The sequence below is a fragment of the Paroedura picta genome, chromosome 2 (genome assembly GCF_049243985.1).
Source record: "Paroedura picta isolate Pp20150507F chromosome 2, Ppicta_v3.0, whole genome shotgun sequence".
Taxonomy (NCBI): domain Eukaryota; kingdom Metazoa; phylum Chordata; class Lepidosauria; order Squamata; family Gekkonidae; genus Paroedura; species Paroedura picta.
The window spans coordinates 115181232-115198815 of record NC_135370.1 but is presented as its reverse complement, the minus strand read 5'-3'; the positions used below and the strand labels follow the sequence as shown (position 1 = coordinate 115198815).

Below are 17584 nucleotides of genomic sequence, written 5' to 3'. Positions count from 1 at the left end.
ACAGAGATGCTCCTTCAAAGTAAAAGGAACAATTTCATGCTAATGATCAAATACCTCTGATCCATCTTTTAGAGAGGTTCAGTACCCAATGCACTAGGGGTGATCCATCAAAGGGGACAGTCTTACCATCGTTTAACATCCAGTTCTCTCCTAATCCACCCACCAGATCTAGACAACAGGTTGCCTACAAATTACCCAGTTGCATTCAACCTTCACTCCTTGGATCAATCCAAACCCTGTGAATGTGGGATCCCAGGTCCAGCTATGGGCCCTTGTCTATAGACATAGGAAGTTGGGAAAGTAGCACTGAAGGAAAAGGACATTTAACTCTTTCCCCTGTTATCATTGCTGTGATTTAATTCATTTCCAGGTCACCATTTCCCCCCTCCTGATTATTCTGATTGTGTTAGGAAGGAAACAGGAGCCATTGGGCAGCAGGAAGAAAGGTAAGAGGCCACAGGGGGAGAAAGTGGAAGGATGTAAAATAGAAGTATGAAGAAAAAGAGTGATGGTATGGAAGGGGTTGCTAGAGTAAATACTGGAGAAATGGGCAGCGGCAAATTTGAAATGAAAGAGTGAGCAAGTCTAGAGGGAAAAGAGTTGGTGCTAGTGGAGGGAATAGGTGTGCAGCAAGTTGGGCAGGAAGGAAGAAAATATGGTAGAAGTAAATGGAAGGGGTTGTGGGAAGGAGTGCTTGGATCATCCGCCTGTATCCGATCCATACAATGTCATCATTTTTTAACTGATACCATATTAAAGGTATCCCCTGTGCAAGCACCGAGTCATGTCTGATCCTTGGGGTGACGCCCTCTAGCGTTTTCATAGCAGACTCAATACGGGGTGGTTTGCCAGTGCCTTCCCCAGTCATTACCGTTTAACGATTAACGATACCATATTAATGTGTGGTAAATATCCTATCCCTGGAACATGAGATTTATGCAATAAACATAAAGAACCACTAAGCCAGTATGAATCAAAGAGTTTATTCCAAGTTTTTATATTCAAATATGAAATAAGTTTTACAATATAAACCAGAATAAAAATAAAATTACTGGATAAATGTTTAATATAACACTTGAAAAAACTCATCAGGGAATGGCCAGTTCTCACCATGACTCCATCTCATGATCTGAGAAAAACTCTTATGATAACTAAGTTAAGAATTCAGCACTTGATTGAAAAGATGAATGAATGGGAATCACTTTTATTGTTGCTTCAAACTAATCAGGACCCCCCAGTGAAGCAATTCTCTTTCAGGATGCTGGAACTAGAGGTATTTTTCAGTTGCTGTTTGCATTTTACACCAGCAGAAGAATGACAGTCTTTACCAATTCCTTCTTCCCACTGCAACCCACCAAATTCCCTGAAAGTGTGTTTCTGAGGGACAAGGGAAGCTCAAAAACAGTGGGGGAGTGGATGGAAGGTCTGCAGTAGGAGGGGAAAACGGGGAAAAAATTGATCTCCTTTCCACTGGCAGAAAACAACCTTTGGATAGCTCCCAGTGCACTAAAAACACTAATTGAACTGGAACTGGCAATTCCTTGTTTCTGTCTTTCCTCATCCTGCAGCCAGAATTTGAATATAGAAGTGCAGTGATGATCAGGAATTCCATATTTGACATTCGCCTCATAATTTGTGTGTTGGAAGGACTAACAGGAAAGTTTAGAATATTTATGGCTGGCAATCCTGAAATCAAGCACTATGCCATTAACTCCAATAGCAATTATGCTGAGAAAGAATATGGTAGAATGGAAAACCGTGCCCATTGGCAAAATGTCCAGCATGTCACCCCATAACTACCAGTCTCCTGATCCACAAGCCAATGAAATCAATGTGACATTGGAGGATTCATTTAGTTAAATGACTGTGCTGAATTAATTAACTTAGCTTAAATCCAAGTTCTTTGGCAGTGAGGAAAGGCTGCCTGTTAAAACACCTTACATAAGTCAATTAAATTGCAGAAAATGAAAAAAAAATTCAGCACACTTAAACAACAAAACTTCTCAACTTTTCAAGTAGTTTTAACATGCAATCATGCAGATGGAGAGTTTGAAGCGTTGTGGTAGAAAAAAATTATGAACATCGGCATTTAACATATAATGCAAAAGGAAGTCCTGATCTTGTCAAGCCAACTCAACCAGTCTGTATATGAATTGTGATCTTTTACTGTGGGCTGTGTAATGGTTAAGCATCAGCCAAGTTGACTTGTTGCAGAGTTCTCATGGTTCTCATAGATACACAGATGAAGACCTGAAATGACTCCTACTGTTGTTGAATGTATCCTGTTCCCAAGACTATCCCAAATTCAGTGAAACTGCTTCTTTTTCCAGTGAAATCTTAGTCTTATTTATAGTAGAAATGATTTTTCCACTAAAATTTGTAGAAAAACCTACTCAATATTTTTTTCCTGATCCTGAAATCTTGATGCTGTCAGAAAGATTGCCCAAGTATGGAATTTCAACAACTCATCACTCTTTGCTCCCCTTCTCTGTCCACTGCAGTCTCTCATCAATTAAACTCAGCAGAAAAGTATGGCCATCTACATTTTAAAAAGAAAAAACAGTTTATAAAATAAAGTGTAATTTTCCACACCTTGTGATCCTCTTGTACATATCATATTTATATAACAAATCAGTGATTAAACCCTATAATATGATCAGGCAAAATGTATTCACATTGTCAAACAGTGCAGCTCAAATGCATTGGCTTGGATCCAGAACAGCACTTCTGTAGACTGAAGGATTTCTCTCTGGGGAGCACAAGTCTCTTGCCTTCCTCTTCCTGCTGTAGCCTGAAATGCCCCTGAAATGCTGCTCCTGTGTCTCCTTTTTTCTCCCAAGAGCAGCATTTTCAAGGGCATTTCAGGCTACAATATGAGAGGAAAGGGAAGAACGTCATGTTCCATAGACACTGCCTGTGGATCTTAGCCACTGCATGGAATTAACTCCTATGTATTTCAATATACACCAGTCAAGCAAGGCAGATCCATGTTTGGAAGTACATAACTGATACAAAAGAATATCCCAATCTGTATTACAATGCTCATCCAAACACAATTGAACTGGCTAAAAGTGGCTTTTTATGCAGGTAGTGTGCAACTACAGGCCTTAAGACCTTTGAATATGCTTAACATCAAGATCAAAAGGACTAATATAGGAGCGGGAAACTGCTATTAAAAAGCAAGAGAACAAATACTGATAGAGTCAAAGCAGACAAATTCCATAAAGAATATAAAGTACCGGCACTGTCTTCTATGGAGATAATGTTGATTAAAAAGCAATTGATTAAAACATTAAAAGATAAGACATTGCATTTTTTTTTCTGAACTTGCCAACAAAATGTAGTAAAAAGTGTGTGCTCTAGTTACCAAAATAACCTGGATAGGCATCCTAGTGTATATTTTAACAGTAATTGATGAAGGAGCAAATTGATAAGCACCATCATAGGTTGTGATGATTATGTTAATCACAGTCATGTGAGGCAGTTAACACCAAAGGTTACATTTTAGCAAGCTTAAATAATTAAATAGTTACATTAAATCTGTTGGATTTATTGCTGTTGTTGTTTAGTGCAGTGGTCCTCAACCTCCGGTCCAGGGACCGGTACCGGTCCGTGGATCAGTCGGTACCAGGCCGCAGCTCCTCCTCATCCTCCTCCACGGCCACTGCCTCAGGTGCTGCCCTGCCATTCTGCCGCCTTTGGTGCTCTCCAGCGGCCACCATGGCTGGGGCTCTCCCTTGGTGTGGCACTGCACAGCTGCTGCTGGCAGCACCCCCCAGCAGGTGGCGGGAAGTCAGGGGTACCAGCAGGAAAGCAAGTGGAGCAGGGGCTCAGGTGACAGCGACGTCCTTCGGCAAAAGACTACCCCCCCCCCGGGCCTCAATGAAATTGTCAAGCGTTGACCGGTCCCCGGTGATAAAAAGGTTGGGGACCACTGGTTTAGTGTGCGACTAGATAGTGCATGAAATCAACAGGTCCTCTCTAGGCATGTAGCCCTTTATTTTCTTCTGCCTCTCTCCTTTATAAGACAGAGTAAATGAAATGTATGTCATGACATCATTGTGCTTGGAGTTTCTCAATCTAACTCTGTTTCATTGGCTGCCACTTGTTAGGAATTTGGAAACACCAAGTGTTACGGCATCTCATCATGTGTCTGTTTTTTGACTGGATAGAAGGCAGGAAACAAAGAAAAACAAAAGGAACTGTGAAGGATCAGATATATATTTGAGAGAACTGTAATTTGTAGATCTACTTATGAACAATGTAATTGTGGCTTTTTGAATATGCTGTTCGGCTAACCATTTTAAACATTCTATTTAGAAAGTCTAAAATGACTTTTATTAGTCACACCTAATGTAGTTGCAGATTCAAAGACATTTGACCTACATTAAAATATTCTCAGAAGTGTCGTATGAGGTAAGTCAATGAGCTTTCTATTTATCAAGTAGAAGGTGAAGTATAAAAGTTAATGCATGGGGAAACATCAAGAATACAGTCATGTAGCAGGAGAACCAAGGACAGAAAACAAAGGGTATTCTCCAGTTTTTTAACTCTAAGAAAGATAAATAGTGAGTGACTAATCAATGTTGTGCATGTTATGCCAATTATACAAGTATATTGAATGAAACAAGTAATATGGGTCAAACATTCAGGTTACTCTAGTTCAAAGCAAGCTCATTGTCCTGAATTACTATTAACTTTATTGGAATTTGAGCATGGCTTTCTCTGGACTGAGGGCCAAATCTGTTAGAAACACCCTATATTATTATACTTCAAAGATATTTAATGCTATTATACCCTGTATAATATGCCCTGATGTAATTCTCTATAGACAACACTGTTACACTTACCAACTACCATAAAAATTTAAAGAAAGCCTCAGTGTTTGAAGAAGTGTAACAATGCACATAAAGCTGGACTGAACAACACTTTTTGATTTAAAAAAAATTACAGAGATTATTATTTTAAACCTCAACCTACTTATATGCATCTGCAGTATCTAAGGCAAGGGACCTGTTTGAAGTCTGAAGTTGCTTCCTGGTTATAAATGTTAAAAATATTTAATCAGCAGGGGATATCAACCTTTGGAGTCCAGCTTTTATACACTACACAGCTTTCATCTAAATGTCTCCATGCAGAGAATCTACTCTTAACAGAAACTAGTGGTGACTTTAAAAAAAGGTCAAACCAGTATGTTAAAATACAGTTAAAGGCATAAAACTTTCCATCATCTCGTATATTAAAATGTTTATTTGAAGCCTACAAGTTTTTCTAAAATTTCACTTGCTTTGACCTAACTACAAAATAGTAGGCTGAAAACAGAGTTAACATGGTCACTTTCTTTCTCCTATAAACTTTCATTCACGGGAACCTGTTGGTAAACTATCCCCACATGTTGCACACATCACCAAGTTCTGGGGTCCATTGTCCAGAATACCCTCTATCGAATTTCTTTGACTAAGAATAGAACTCTTTACCACTCAATATAAAAAAAGAACTTTAGTGATATCACCAAGCCTTCCTGGACCCTATGAAAGAGAACTCAACTGCAAGACCTCTGCAGAGTTCCCATATATTTAAAATTCCATTGAATCAGTAATTTGCAATGAGTCTTCCAGTGTAATAAAATCATCCCCACTCTGTACTTGATTGATTGCCATCCCCTGCGTTTTCAACATATTATGAGCATTCATGAACTTCTGCAGATACTTTGAGGTGTACAGCCAGTGGTGCTTCAAGACATCTTCTATTTCATAGTATTTGGATTGTCTGGCATTCATTTTTCGAAAACGCCTGAACAGTTTGTTTCCAGACTCATTTCCTTCACTTGCCCAAGCACCAATAGAACCATCTCTTTCTATAATTTCTGGCACATGAGCAAGAGTTTTGTGGAAATAATTTGTAATCTTGCCTTCATATCTGTACTTGAATTTTGTGGACAACAACTCTGCAAAACGTTGAGAGTTGAAGCTGTACTGGCATAATAGTTCTGGACACTCTTTGCTAGGACATGAAGATCGCCATACTGGTTTCATCTTCAGGTAAAGGTCCATGAGTTCTCTGAGTGCTTCATGCCGGTCCTCACTCTTTAGGAGTTCACAAACCGCTTCCACTGTCTCTTTTGACATGAGCCTTCTTGCAAAATTCCCGTTCATCCTTGCTACAGGCTTCAGGTTCATTTTCTTCCTCAGGTGTTTGTCAAGCATTGACTGCCATCTCTTCCTCTCTTCTTTTGGTGCATCAGGATTTTTGTATACCTCACCAATCTCAAACTGAAATAGCTTATAAAATTCAGCAGCATTGCCAATGTCACAGTGCAATGCATCTACTGAAGGAACAGTCTCAATAAAAGGTTTGGCAGAAACACCCTTTACTCTGTCACGTAATTCATCAACAGTTTCATGATGGGGGTTCGATCTCCACACTTCATACCGCTCCAGGTTTTCAGCATGACTTCTTGTTATGGAGTGCAGGACCAAGTTCTGAGAAGCTTCCAAACGAGTTGCATCACAGAGGGTACAAATATATGTAGAGCCTGAAGCTTCAAGGCCCTCTACTTCACGAACAAATTTTTCATCATATCCCGTGCCCCTAAAAATGAAGTTGAAGTTTCTTGGGATTCCACCCATATCAAGAACCAATTCACTGTTCTTCATGGCCTCTCTTTCTGTTACAAGAGGACTCAGGATAGCAGTTAATGTCTCATGGTCTGATTCATCTGCAATCATAAGGCATAAGGGTTTGCAGCACAACTCTGAATTGGGCTTGTTTTCTTCAAAAATTCTTATATTTTCATTGCCATTTGCTACGGTGATGTTCATGATGGTGAACGAAAATCGAACTGCTTTTTCAGGGACAGCTGGGCCACAGCCATGCTTTTCACTAACATCTCCCATTCCATCACAGGATTCTTTGATCACCACAGTGAAAGGTCCTTTCAAATAATCATCCAGTTCATGAGATTTCAGTCCTTCTAGGATGTCTTCTTCCATATCCATCAAGGCAGACACCAAGGCAGCATCATATCGAAATCTTTTAGCAATGGTGTCTACTGGGTAGTCATCAACCAAATGTTGGAGGCCTGAAAGTCCATCTATAATGCCTACTTCTGTGTTAGAGGACACATTTTTCAAGGGTGGTTTCCATTCAAATGGATGATAACCTGGTAGAAGGGACTTTTCAGCAGCTCGGAGAGCATGCAGGGGCTGGAAAATCTGCCTTCCTGTTATCGCTTTTATAGTCCTATACATTTTATGGTACTGGCTACAGCTGAGGAAAGTGTTCACACGAATCGCCAAGCAAACAGCTGGATGAAGGCCTGATCCTTTCCCTTGCATCATAGCTTCCAGCTCATCAGCTTGCCTGTGTTCATTTCGAGCTCTCAGAGCCAGCAGAAATAAAGTTAGACACACAGACTTCACATCACCACCTTCTTCTTTCTCAGCAAAAGCCTTTACTTGAAGCTTGAGTTCTCTTAGACGATGTTTTTGGGCTCTCCGGGTCAGTGAAAGTAAGTGTTGCCTTGGTCGGCCACCTTTGTTTACATGCACATAAGTCCCTTTGTCTTTTTTCTCCTTGTGGCTAGAAAGATGATGGCTGTATTTTCCAAGAGTGACCTCTTCATGGCAGTCTTTCACTGGACACTTCACCCCCAAAGTATTGAGTATGCTCAGAAAAGATCTCACAGGGTTTACCAGATCCGTAGGAAAACAAGGATAGCGACAGGATGGGCAATAGCTTCCTATCACTTTGAGGCATTTAAGGATGCAGAGTCTGCAGAATAAGTGCTTGCATGTTGTTTCTACTGGGTCAGCCAGAATATGCTCACAGATCTGGCAAGATACAGACTTTACAAAATCCACAGGATAATCTACTGTGAGCATCTTCGTACTGAGATGGATCTTTTTGCAGTTGGTGATCTTTTTCATGATGCTTTTGCTGTTCACTTGCTTTTGGCTTCTTGTATGCATTATCTTTCTAGCGCGTTCAGCAATAATCCTGAGCTTTTTCCCCCCCTGTGGGGGATTTGAAGCTTGAATCTTTCTCTTTATTCCATGGGAGGAAGTGCCACAAACATCACAGCTGGCTGAATGAGGTTGCCAGTCCATAGTGCCTTTCCTTGGAAAATATACTTCACATGGGACATTGCTGAATTTCCTCTGGATAACACTCCTGCAGTTGTGACAAAAATTAGTAGGATGGATTGTGTCCATGTCTCCTCTCACATCAGTCTTAAAAACCTTGTTAAGTAGATCTGGCCAAGAAGTGGCCTTTTTTTCTTTTTTTCTCAGAAGGGCCTGCATTTCATCATCCACTGGCCCATGTACTGGGTGGCTTCTCTTATATGGATCATTTTTAAATGAACCACCACATATACGACAGAGGTGCTGCAAGTTGACACGGTGTGCTTCGATTTCTCTTTGGTTTACAGGAAAGGCATCTTTATCTCTAGTCTGCATGCTGTCGTTCAGATTTTGTCCTCTCTGAAAGGTCTCTTGCGGCATTAAAGTCACTGCATCATTGACTTTGTCCGAAGAAGCTGCCATTTTCTCGTTATCATTGTCAGCCAGATGGCTCTCTTCAAGAAGTGGCTTTTCAAGAGATCTCACTTTGAAGAGCTTGAATTTCCATTCTGAAAATTTCTTATACAGCTGTTGGGTTTGTTCTGATGTGGAGCACAAGTTCACACTTGGTGGTGCCAGCATCTCCATGGTTGGCAGACGTTGAATTGCCTGAGGGAGGGAAAGGAAAGGACAATAAGAAGTTGGAAAAGAAATTCTGTGATGCCAAATGAAGGCCACAGGGGAAGAGAAAGGAAAATAAATGTTGAAATTAAGTATCAGTATTAGTCAACGGTCTTCCTGTATCAGTATTAGTCAACAGGAAAAAATTTCACAGTCAGAGTAGTTCAGCAGTGGAATAGGCTGCTTAAGGAGGTGGTGAGCTCCCCCTCACTGGCAGTCTTCAAGCAAAGGTTGAATACACACTTTTCTTGGATGCTTTAGGATGCTTAGGGCTAATCCTGCGTTGAGCAGGGGGTTGGACTAGATGGCCTGTATGGCCCCTTCCAACTCTATGATTCTATGATTCTATGATTCCTTATAGTGCTTGTTAGCTAGCAAAAATGTCCATCAAGTACTGAAAGTATATTGTAATGTCTGTGCAAGAGAAGGGTGGATTTGGAAATGGTGAATGAAAACAAAAACACAGCACCACTGGTTTTGCCAAGCCATGGAAATATGTCATAGAAACAAACATCTTTCTGCAAGGATGACAGCTGAACACTAGGCTACTTGATGTGAGCAAAGCAAGTAAAGCTTGCTCAGTGAGTTCAGAGGTACTTAAAAGGGGTTATCACTACACTCCAGAACTTCACATCATGTTCTTGTCTTCACATCATTTTCTCAGACATTTGCAGGTATGAGCTACTGTGCAGTACCATTGAGCTGTGCACAGTGCAAATCAGCTAAACAGTGCCAGCACCTGTGGAATTAGAAATCCCTCTTCCTGAAGTGGTTTTGACATCCCCCACCCCCAGCAATTTACTTTTCTTTTGTTTTTAAAGCAGAGTTGAATGTATGCTTCTTCAAAGTGCTATTGGCATCTTTGTAGAACAGTACTTTGAAGAATAAAATGGATGAATGGTTTGCCAGATGATAGATTCAGGTGGGTTAGCCATGTTGGTCAGAAGCAGCAGAACAATGTTTACCTCCAGTGGCACATTTAAGACCAACATACCTTGCATAAAACTTTGTTGGTCTTAAAGGTGGCCCAGGACTCAAACTTTAATTTGCTAGAAGAATGAAGCAGTGCAGAGTGTGTGGTTAACTGTCTGGTGTATACTGCATAGGGGTGGGGCAGGACTTATTTTGTGGCAGGAAAAAAATGCAACAAATTCTTCTTAGAAATAGATCTGTACACATTTCTATAATGAAAACTGACCAGATAGAATTCAGCTATGAGATGACAGAGAAGTGTTGTATTACTTTAAAGCAATTCAATTTGAACTGTGTTTTTTCAATGCTGGCTTTAAATCAATATGCATCTTAAAAAAAAGTTTTACACTCCAATCCTGCACACAGATAAGCTGCTTAACTCAAAGCAGCCTAATTTGGCAAAAGATTGGCAGTCAAGGTTTCAGCATGGCTACTGGGAAGTAAGTCTTGCTGTATCCACTGGTGCTTATTTATATGCAAGCCCACAAAGGTTTGCATCCTCAGTGTTTTCAAATTTGGCCCTGACCTAGAGAACACTCATGCAGCAGTACACTGCATGTTTCCTGCTACACTTGAGAATCTATTTTAATGCATCTACTCCATTGGTAACTAACGTTATCAAACCGAGACTCTGATCACCAGCTCAAAAGGAGAGAAGGAGGATGGTGCAAAGTCTGGATTCTGTGGATTCCAAACGCATGCTTAGCTTAAGTGACATGCTGCTTGTAGAAACAGGTGAAGAAGAAGAAGAAGAAGAAGAAGAAGAAGAAGAAGAAGAAGAAGAAGAAGAAGAAGAAGAAGAAGAAGAAGAAGAAGTTGGTTCTTATATGCTGCTTTTCTCTACCCAAAGGAGTCACAAAGTGGCTTACAATCTCCTTCCCTTTCATCTCCCCACAACTGCCTGTGCGATAGGTGATGCTGAGAGAGCTCTGATATTACTGTTCAGTTAGAACAGCTTAGCTGTGGCGAGCCCAAGGTCACACAGCTGACTGCATGTGGGGGAGTGCAGAATCAAACCCAGCTCACCAGATTAGAGGTCCACACTCCTAACTACTACACCAAGCTGGCTCTTCAGAAGAATTGGTTGGATCTAAAAGAACTTGAATGAAATAGTCTCCATTCCCACAGTGACAGGATGGGGCGTAGGGGCTGATTTCAGCCTGTCATGCAAAGAGAAAGACATCTAAATCATATTCCATGGCAGAAGTTTGTGCACTGCTCTGGATCCAGCCCAACCTGAATAATAGAATCACAGAATCATAGAGCTGGAAGGTCATCTAATCCAACTCCCTGCACAATGCAGGAACTCACAACCATATCCTGAGGAAGCCTGTGCCACTGAGGAACTGCTCTGTCAGGAATGTCTTCCAGATCTTTAGGCAAAAATTCTATTGAATTAATTTAAACCCATTGGTTCTGATCCAACCCTCTGGGGCAACAGAAAAAAACTCTGCTCTAGCTTCTATATGACAGCTCTTCAACTATTTGAAGATGGTTATTTTATTGCCTCTTAGTCATCTTCTCTCCAGGCTAAACAGACCAAGCTCCCTCAACCTTTCCTTATACAACTTGGTCTCCAAACCCCTCACCATCTTCATAGCCCTCCTCTGGACATACTCCAGTTTCTCTACAACTTACTTCAGTTGTGGAGTCCAAAACTGAACACAGTACTCTAAGTGAGGTCTTACCAGAGTAGAGTAAGGTGGTACCATCACTTTGTATGATCTGGACTCCACATAGCTCCCAAATCCTTTGCCTTTTTAGCCACCAAGTCACACTGCTGACTCACATGCAGTGTATGGTCTACTAAGACCCCAGATAATTTTCACACATACTACTGCCAAGCCATTTTTTTGCCCATCCTATAGTGGTGCATATGATTTTCGTACCTAAATGAAGAACGTTAAATTTATCACTATTGAAATTCATTTTAGCCCAGTTTTCTAGCCTGTCTAGATCATCCTGTATTCTGATTCTGTCTTCTGGTGTGTTTGCTACCCCTGCCAGTTTAGTTCTACTTTAGATCTAGAGACTCAAGACAGCTTTAGAGAGCACACTTATAGGGAGGTTAAACCATCTCTATCACATCTAACCATGTTGCTCCCATCAGCTGAGTTGAAGACCTAAGGCTTGAATTGTTTCCATGGCCAACCCTGATACAATGTGCAAGAGGGAGGTTTTACTGCATTCTGTCCTGTCTACCAGAGTCTGCCTCTGTTTATCTCACAATAGGTGTCCAGTGTGTCTTAACTGTAGACATGCACTATGAGTCAGGAACAGACTGATTCAAACTTCATCTGTGCCATCAGTTCACTATGTATTCTTGAGCAATGTCAGGTCCATTCCCCCTTTCATGATTATATGTGTAATCGTGGCCTGACTACTGGGGGAGGGGGGTGATACTTGGCTGCCACCAACTTGCCTTTCTCTAATAACATTTTTAAAACAAAAACATGGAATTATGTCCTCTCCTTCAGCATTTCCCCTTTCTTCCCCATCTCATTTGCAGAGAAAATAATGCTATGTCTTCCATGTTTTTAAAAATATTAATGGATGGAGAGAGAGAGAGAGAGAGAGAGAGAGAGAGAGAGAGAGAGAGAGAGAGAGAGAGAGAGATGCTAACTAGCCAGCCAGAGTTCCTAGTAATCCCAACAGCTGTAATCCCAACAGCCCCCCCCCTCACAAACTGGTGGTAGAGAGCGTCACCCCCCACCGTAGATGAGGATGCGGAGAGCAAATGAGTAGGCTACGCCATCGCTGTTACAATTATTGTAATTCATTGGTTTTTATTGTCATTTTATGGTTTTAGGGGACGGGTTTATGTAAGCCGCCTCGAGCCTTCGGGGGGAGGCGGGGTATAAATATAAATATAATAATAATAATAATAATAATAATAATAATAATAATAATAATAATAATAATAATAATAATAATAATAATAATAATAATAAAAAGACCACAAAATAATAGATATTAATTTCTTCTAAAACGGTGTAAAATAAGCACTATTATTCTTTTCAGCACTTCTCTGACCTGGGACTGCAGAATAAAATAAGCATCCTTGGTATGGCCCTGCTTTCACTCTAGGACATTGTCATGAATATCATTCAATCAAGGTAATTATAACATCTTCTCACCAAGGGTAAAGCTTCCATGATGATAATGTCACATGGCTAACCCCAATACTTGCTGCTCTGGTGTTATGTAAGATTGATTTGTTCACCTGCCTCTGGAAAGTTCAGAAATAAAATGCCAGAAGCGAAAGTCGTAAACACAATAGACTCTCACCAAATACTTTCCCCAAGTCTCAATTTCTAAGCAATATATTATCTTCCATCTGCTTGTTCGGGAGATTATTGAACTATTATTGAACCATTAGGGATTGTCCCTCACAGGCTACATCAGTATCAATCTTTGTTCTGTTTTTCAGGAGGACTTGCCTATGTATTGCACGCCTGGTGTTTACTCCATCAGGAATTCATATATTGCTAAAATGACCTCTCTATGTAATCCTCATTTGAGTAGATTTCATTTTTAATCTCAAAAGGAATAAAACTGTATAAAAGCATCATTTACAAATGGCAAGCAGTAATGCTTTAAATTTAGGCAGCTCATTGTCATAAACCTTTTAATTATTACTACTTCCCAGACAAAACGTCTAAAAAATTTTTTAACTCAAGGAACTTTGGGAAAAGGTACAATTCAATCTGCATAGTTACAGGAAGTGCATTTCATTATGATGCAGCAAATGGGCAATAGAAAGCTGCTAATAGTCCATTAATTCTTGTGAGGAGTTATACCCATAGTTGAGCCTCATGAACATTTATTGTGTGAATGAAAAGGACATAATTTTGTAGGAGACAACTACTACAGTTTGATGATAAGAGAGACAAAGCCAACAAAAGAGGAAAACTATTGAAGACATTCTTAAAGATCTATGAAATATCTGGAATATTGCAATAAATTTGGCCAGCCTACCTTTCTGCCACTTCCACTTGTTTCTGTATCTGTTCAGTTGGCACAAAGCATCTGGGTCTGTCTCATCCCAACACACACACACAAACACATCCACATCCTTCTCCTCTCCAAGCTGTACTTTTAAAGCCCCCTGCAGTGTTGTTGATCTTTCTCTGCCCTATCCCTCCCAACCCCCTGCGGTTACTAACCACAAGTGGCTTACAATCATCCACAGTTGAAAAGATCCAGCTCCAGCTGACACCTGTTTTGTTTTGTTTTTACCATGTCAGAGTTATACAGCTTATCAAAACAATGTTTTCCCATGGGGCACCCAAATGTTATGGACCTATTCTGTGTTTAACCTTCTTTTTATTTACGAATTTAACTGGGTAGGTGTTGTGGTCTGTGCAATGATAGAAGGGGACAGAATATGCCAAAGATTCAACATGATAATCAAGGAGGCCCATTCTCTGGCTGCCACCCAACCCCCCCCCCCCCCATTATGGTAATGGTTAATAGCACAAGCTGAGTGTTGCAGTTTGAGCTCAGCCTAAGCCTCCATTCCTGGAAATCATACTGGCCCACCATGTAGGGATCTTATAAGGATTAGTAATAGTGATACATGAAATGCTTTTGGGAAAAGTTTTGCCATTGTTGTTTGGACATTGGATCAATATCAACTTTATTCATTTAATATTATCTTAAAACATTTCTATGCTGCCTTTTCACTGAATTTAGAGAACCCAGGGCTGTGAACGTTAAAACAGTTCAAACATTAAAAAGTACTTAAAACACAAATGTACATCTAACATTTAAAGCGATTTGTAAAGCACATAAGCACATTAAAAACACACGTCAGGTCTAGTTCATGAGGGAACATCATATGAAATCAAACCAATAAGTTTTCATCCAGTGGCAGAAAGCAATGATTAAGGGGAAAAGAAAAATCTGCCTGGAGAGACATTCCAAAGTTTCTAGGAGGCCCGTTCTCCAAATGCCACCCTGGGTGGCGTCAGATAGCAGGCATATCCAAAGCAGCGTCTCTGAAGATGACCAGAGTGATTGGGTAGGTCCATATGGGAGTATGCAGTTAATGAAAAATTAAATGAGCTTCAGGAAAACACATGGAAGTGTGAATAAATTATCTCTACTGTAGACAGCTCTGGAACACAGGGCTGACACCTGAGCTTCTGTTTAGTCCCCCGGTTTTGGGCACTCCCTATTCCATCATGCAGACCAAGAGTACTTTTTGCTTGGATTTTCTGTAACAAAAGGGGAAACAAATGACAGCCCTGTCAACATAATAAAAATCAGGTATTTGGAGGGTCACCTATCTCAACAAATACATATTCTCTTTAGGTTATAATTATACAAATATGGCAGCAGTTCCTAAAGGTATCCCCTGTGCAAGCACCGGGTCATGTCTGACCCTTGGGGTGACGCCCTCTAGCGTTTTCATGACAGACTCAATACGGGGTGGTTTGCCAGTGCCTTCCCCAGTCGTTACCGTTTACCCCCCAGCAAGCTGGGTACTCATTTTACTGACCTCGGAAGGATGGAAGGCTGAGTCAACCTTGAGCCGGCTGCTGGGATTGAACTCCCAGCCTCATGGGCAAAGCTTTCAGACGGCTGCCAAGGCACTAAATCATGCTGTGGTGCTCATTAATATTGGGGGGGGGGTTTCCCCCGTTAGCCCCTTCCTTCTTCCCCAAGAACAATCTGGGATTTTCTCCCATTTCTTGGTACACAAGATGCTCCAGAAGAGCCCAGAAGGCATCAACTTTATATATGCAAGGACCACCCATTCATTAAAAAATGGCTCTTACATAGGATGATGTTTGGGTTGGAGTATTCTGTCATTTTGTAACTGGCCCCAGGGGCTCACAGCAACCATAGTGCTCTTTCCCAAGGTTGAATCTTGTAATCCATTGGCAGAATGCTATGACAGCAGTAGGTCTTTTGGCAGCCATTTTCTACCCTAGGAAAGTTGATCCCCAGGGACACTTGTGAAACAACATGCATGTGGGCCAGAAGTAGAGTTGCAGCTCCAGGTGGCAGCTGCAGATCTCCTGGGATTACAATTGATTTCCAGGTGACAGAGACCAGTCAACCGGGAGAAAATTGATGCTTTGAAAGGTGGAGTTGATGGCATTATATTTCATTGAAGTCCTTTCCCTTCCCAAAGTCTGACCTCCTCAGTCTTCACTCCCAAAATCATCAAGTATTTCTCAACATGGAGTTGGCAAATCTCATTAGAAGGCTGCAGTGGAGAGGCAGAATGGGATGAAATCACTCCCTCCTGCCTTTTGCATGACTACAGCTCTACTTATAGAAGGGAGTTAGAATCATAGAATCATAGAATAATAGAGTTAGAAGGGACCTCATGGGTCATCTAGTCCAACCCCCTGCACTATGCAAGACACTCAAAACCCTATTGCACATTCACTGTAACCTGCCACACCCCTGAACCCTCACAGAATCAGCCTCTCCATCAGGTGGCTATCTAGCCTCTGTTTAAAAATTTCCAAAGATGAAGAACCCACCTCCCAAGGAAGCCTGTTCCACTGAGAAACCTGTCAGGAACTTCTTCTGGATGTTTAGATAGAATTTCTTTTGAATTAATTTCATCCCATTCGTTCTGGTCTGTCACTCTGGGGCAAGAGAGAACAATTCTGCTCCATCCTCCATATGGCACCCTTTTAAATACTTGAAGATGGTTATCAGATCTCAGTCGTCTCCTAGGCTAAACAGACCAAGCTCTCCCAACCTTTCTTCATACGTCTTGGTCTCCAAACCCCTTACCATCTTTGTTGCCCTCCTCTGGACATGTTCTATTTCAACTCCTTCCCTCTCCTCACTACATTGCATCACAAAATTGCATCTTGTTCTCATTTACAGCCTCCTTACCCACTTGGCCATTTCTATCGGCTGGTCAGTTTAACCTCTCTGCATGGCCTGAAATTCCAGAGATGAACTTTCCCAGAGCTGGAAATGTCTTCTGAAGGGAGGGGAAAGTCAAGAAAGCTGGAGACCTTTGTGCAGACCTTGTGAGGTCCTTGCACTAGATCCAACACCCTGTTATCAAAATGTGAACATAACGTTAGCCTCAGCAAGGCTAGGGAGTTCTGCAATATATATACAAGTAAGCTCTATTTTTCCTAAGCATTCAGGTTATTTACTCCTTTCTTAAGTATATGGGTTGGATTATTTACTCCTTTCCTTACTCATTGCTTATATGCATCAAATCATTTGGTTTCTTTCAGAAACCTCTGCATCTGAAGCCCTTCCCCCAAAGGTGGGATATTCGGAAGCATTTTAGAGTGGAGAAGCATAAACTTGCTGTGGCTTAGAAAAGTAGACTGGCCCAAAAAGGTTCAATTCACAAAATTCACAAGAAGTGAATTTGCATGTGTGTGTGCTTTAGGCACTTGATTGTAGTAACAGAGGAGGGAAGCTAGGCACCAAGTAGAGGAGCAGTCTGATGGTTGGAAGTATCAAGGGAAAGAAGTTGGATACAGGAGAGAACACTGGTAATTTTAGGGTTAACTTTAAGACTGGTACAAGTAGAACAAAGGACCAACACATAAAGAAAAAGTAAGGAAGTGAGACTGTGGAGACATTTGAAAGTAACCACAAGAAGGCTAAAATGAAGATGAAACGGAAGAAAAGGAAGCCAGTGGGGAAAAAGTCACACAAGAAAAAGTCATACGATCTGAATAGCAAACAGGTTATATTAGTTCAGTAGCAGCATTTAAACAGAATAGAGGTTTAAAAGCAGAAATATGTTGAACGTGGCAGTAGTCAGTATAGGAACAGTAGGAAAAATCATCCACAGTTTGTATTATGGGCCCTTATTTGAGGATCTGATTGTAGTTAGCTTCAGAACTGAAATCACAGAATCACAGAACCAT

General features: G+C 40.9%; 1 protein-coding gene across 1 annotated transcript; it reads right to left on the bottom strand.

Annotated features, from left to right (window-relative positions):
• Nucleotides 1-1094: 1094 nt before the first annotated feature.
• On the bottom strand, nt 1095-13780 carry RAG1 (recombination activating 1). The gene is made up of 2 exons (XM_077322197.1): nt 13695-13780; nt 1095-8732 (listed from the first exon to the last, which is right to left on the bottom strand). The coding sequence occupies exon 2, from the start codon at nt 8709-8711 to the stop codon at nt 5577-5579; it is 3135 nt and encodes a 1044-aa protein (XP_077178312.1). The 5' UTR covers nt 8712-8732; nt 13695-13780; the 3' UTR covers nt 1095-5576.
• Nucleotides 13781-17584: the final 3804 nt, after the last annotated feature.